Source organism: Microtus oregoni, unplaced genomic scaffold (genome assembly GCF_018167655.1).
Source record: "Microtus oregoni isolate MIOR12 unplaced genomic scaffold, Mior012 000092F_ref0000046, whole genome shotgun sequence".
NCBI lineage: Eukaryota > Metazoa > Chordata > Mammalia > Rodentia > Cricetidae > Microtus > Microtus oregoni.
In genome coordinates, this window is record NW_024544604.1 from 3,347,252 (window position 1) to 3,351,328 (window position 4,077).

Below are 4,077 nucleotides of genomic sequence, written 5' to 3' on the forward strand. Positions count from 1 at the left end.
GTGAGTCCCTCTTACCCGACGTCTAATAATAAACCGAAGCTAAGTTTCCGGGCGACAGCCACTCTAGATTCCGCATTGAGGGGATCTTTTGCAACCCGGACACACAAGCATTCCGGTCATCCCACCCGGCGAGTGCGCGCCAAGTCCGCCCAGCCCGCGAGCGCCAGTCTGCCCTCAAGTTTGGATGGTGGCTCCTTGGGCTCAGTGCCTCGCCCTCCCTCCCCCAACCAGCTTGCTCTGGGTTTGGTGCTGGGGCGCGGCCGCTCCATCCTCTCAGCCCTACCCTCCCTTGCCCTGCTGGGTTGCCTAGCCTTAGCCCGGGTATCAGGCGAGAGGCGGAGCCGCCTGGCGTGGCGTGCTCCGCCCCCGCGGTAGAGAGGGCTGGGCGAGTGTTACTAGCCGTCAGGACTGGGACCTTTTATCTGAGCTGCTGGAAGAGGTAGGAGGAGGAGACATCGGGGGTGGTCCTGGATGCCTGGGACACCTTTCCTGGACTATAAATTGAGCACCTGGACTGGGCAGGGGGCTGAAGCAGCTACCACCACCTGCACTCACAGCCCAGTTAGTGACCGCAGCAGCGCCCTTGGGCAGCCACGGTCCGCAACGCAAACACTGAGAACCGGGAGATCTCTCAGCTCAAGAGGTGGGTGTTCCCGCCCTGTGGCTGCCCCGACTAACACGGTTGCTTTCGTTGAGGTTTTAGAAGGGAGAAACGGGCGAGTCCGGGCTGAGGGAGATCCTTCCCCCCCCTTTTTTTTTTCTCAAAGGTCCTCTGCTAGCATTGGAGGAGGTGATACTGCCTGGTCCCAGGGAGCCACCCTGGCTCCGTCTCCAGCCAGCAGTAGCCAGGGTGGGAGCATCGCGCGGACTGGGGCGCCAGGCACCCTAACCCAGTGGGTAATTTGTTCTTTTCGTCTCTTCTCTAACAGGTCAAGGCTAAACCCAACCACCCACTGTCATCGCGAGCCAAAGCTAGGAGCAGCCGCGCATCACGCAGGGCTGGGCTGCGACAGAAACCAGAGTTAGAGAGGGCGGAGAAGGATCTGGGAATCCCGTCTCACAGGCTGCAAGCAGGCTCCCGGCACCGGCCTCCGAGAGCGCTTGAAGGCAGACATTGCCAGCGGTCTATCTCGGTTTACCAGCGCCCCAGTGTTTCCGCACCCGCTTGGCCACCATGATGCAAATCTGCGACACTTACAACCAGAAGCACTCGCTCTTTAACGCCATGAATCGCTTCATTGGCGCGGTGAACAACATGGACCAGACCGTGATGGTGCCCAGTCTGCTGCGCGACGTGCCCCTCTCCGAGCCGGAGCTAGACAACGAGGTCGGCGTGGAGGTAGGAGGCAGTGGTGGCTGCCTAGAGGAGCGCACGACCCCGGCCCCCAGCCCCGGCAGCGCCAATGGAAGCTTTTTCGCGCCCTCCCGAGACATGTATAGCCACTACGTGCTGCTTAAGTCCATCCACAACGACATCGAGTGGGGAGTCCTGCACCAGCCGTCGTCCCCGCCGGCCGGGAGCGAGGAGAGCACCTGGAAGTCCAAGGACATCCTGGTGGGCCTGAGCCACCTGGAGAGCGCAGATGCCGGCGAGGAAGATCTGGAGCAGCAGTTCCACTACCACCTGTGCGGGCTGCACACCGTGCTCTCCAAACTCACCCGCAAAGCCAACATCCTCACCAACAGATACAAGCAGGAGATCGGCTTCAGTAATTGGGGCCAGTGAGGCAGGCCTCTTCTCCGCTGCCCAGCACCCTTTCGGGCCGTCTCTCCCACCCCTCTCTTTCCCCCAAGCTATTTTCTTCCTGGTTGTGTGGCGCGAAGGGCACGCTGAAAAGTTGGGCTGTGTACGTGGGGGGTTGTGTGAAGAAGAGGGCCTGCCTCATCACGAGAGCAGAGGAAAGTAGTCGCCAGAGAGGGGGGTTCAAGGACCCCCGGAGGGGGCCTGCTCTGTGTTGGTGGGAATGGGACTGGGCCGACGTCCTTCATTCAGCCTGTGCCTTTCTTGGGGTTTCTTTTCTGTTCTTCTTCCGGAAGAGAAGGGCCTGCCAGGGCACGGCGCTGGGTTGCCACACTTGGGAGGGCAGCTTCTGGCTGGGTGCGGGTGCAGGGGGGAGGCGGGGCGCAGCCTCCTGCCCGCCCTGCTTTGAGCTGCAAGAGGAGGCCCTGGCGTTGCTAGGATTGCGTCAGTTTTCCTGTTTGTACTATTTCTTTTTGTAACAGTGACCCTGTCTTAAGTATTTCGAATCTCTTTGCTCTGAAACTTCGTCGATTCCATTGTGATAAGCGCACAAACAGCACTGTCGGTAACCGGTACTACTTTATTAATGATTTTCTGTTACACTGTACAGTAGTCCTGTGGCACCCCATCCCTTTCACGCCATCCCTCCCCCACCCCGTGTGTGTAAACTGGCTGTGCGCCAGCTTGGATGAAGCTTGCCACTCGGCCAGCGAAAATAATATTATTTTGAGAAAGTGGATTTATCTAGAGTGGAACCAACTGACATTCTATCCGTGTCGTACGTAGAATGATGAAGGGTTCCACTGTGTTATTATGTCTTGTTTATTTAAAACTTTTTTTTAATCCAAATGTAGACTATATTCTAAAAAATAAAACAGCAGATGTGTTAACTAAATCGGACCAGTGTGTGTTGCTCTTTAATTCACCAATGAGTGGCCAAATCATTTAAAAAAAATTCCCTTATTTAACTGATGTTAAGTATTATTTTCTCGCTGATAGTGCCTGTTGGGGGAGGATAGTCAGCTGTACAACTATGCAGTTTTGTCAAGTAGCTTCTGGTCAGGATTTCTTCTAATTCCGTTCCAAGATAGGATCAAATATCCCAAAAAAAGGTTCATAAATATTCAGAGTACCCGTGAAAGTACATATATTGTATCTTTCAACCAATTTGGCTAGCTTATCAAAAATACTTAATTGAAGTGTTTTGAAGCCTAAAATCTCCTAAAGGTGGAACCTTCACTTGAATATGGAGAAGTGAAATAATAACAATATCAAAAAATTGCAGCTAATGGAAATGCGGTCTCATTGCAGGCCTTAATTTAAAAATCTTGTGTGCTAACCATGGGTGATATTTTAATAGCTGCAGCACAAGCAATGGCCTTCTTCAGTACTTCCCCAATGAGTACTATGCTCCGCTGAGCAGTGTCCAGGTTTTCACTGATCCACTCTGCATTTGTGCACAGCAGATCTGATCAAGGCTGCCCTAAGTCCTTTAGGAATGCTTTTTCAGATGACATTATGATGCTTCGTAAAGATGATGGGACAGGTGGAACACAGCAGTCTGCATTTTCCCTAATTCGTTGTCTTGGGGGATAAATGCCAGATCAACTTGTGTGTTTACAGGAAGTCACGGGGGCATTCTCTAAGTTCAAAGGACTTGAATTTAAATTATACAACTTTACAATTAAAAAAATTATATCAAGTGTGTGTGTGTGTGTGTGTGCGTGCGTGCATGTGTGTGTATGTGTGCGCGCACAGGCGGGTACTGCTGGCCAGGGCAGCTCAAGTCCATTATCAGCTTTTTGCAGCAGTGAAGAAAAAAAAGTCTCCAGACTGGGAAGCCTGCCTGTTGCCAGAGAAAGTTAATGGTTAATATATGAAGATAAGCTGGCCAGCACCAAATGTCAGGTATATCTATACTTGTTTTCTCTTCCCTTTGAAATATCAAAGTGCAAACAAAAAAATTTAAAGCCAACTCCACAAGCAAAGAGTGTAGAAAGGAACACAGACTTTGAAGCTAGAAAATTGTGTGTATAAATCTCCTGTTTCTACATGTTATGGATATTTAATGCTGCCCAAATCCTCAGACTTTCATGGAGAATAAGGAGCAGGAAAGGAAATGGTGGCATGAAAACTATTTAGAGTAAGAGAGAAACCTAAGAGGATCTCTGGTGCCTATGGAATCTTCCAAGCATCATTCTGTTTATCAAAGCCCCACTGGAAGCCCATGAAGCATTTGAATTATTATGTCTGACTACAAGTGCGGCAGCAAGCTAGGAGAGTCAAATATGACTACTGGAAGGAAAACTATTATTTTAAATAACATGCAAACTGAT

The 4,077-nt window shown here is 51.3% G+C and overlaps 1 protein-coding gene across 1 annotated transcript; it reads left to right on the plus strand.

The window, feature by feature from the left end:
* Positions 1-515: 515 nt before the first annotated feature.
* On the plus strand, positions 516-2,604 carry LOC121442648 (mid1-interacting protein 1-like). Its single transcript, XM_041644247.1, has 2 exons — positions 516-643; positions 930-2,604. The coding sequence occupies exon 2, from the start codon at positions 1,175-1,177 to the stop codon at positions 1,724-1,726; it is 552 nt and encodes a 183-aa protein (XP_041500181.1). The 5' UTR covers positions 516-643; positions 930-1,174; the 3' UTR covers positions 1,727-2,604.
* Positions 2,605-4,077: the final 1,473 nt, after the last annotated feature.

Coding starts and splice junctions, on each gene's coding strand:
- LOC121442648 (XM_041644247.1), top strand. CDS start 1,175: ATGATGCAAATCTGCGACACTTACAACCAGAAGCACTCGCTCTTTAAC.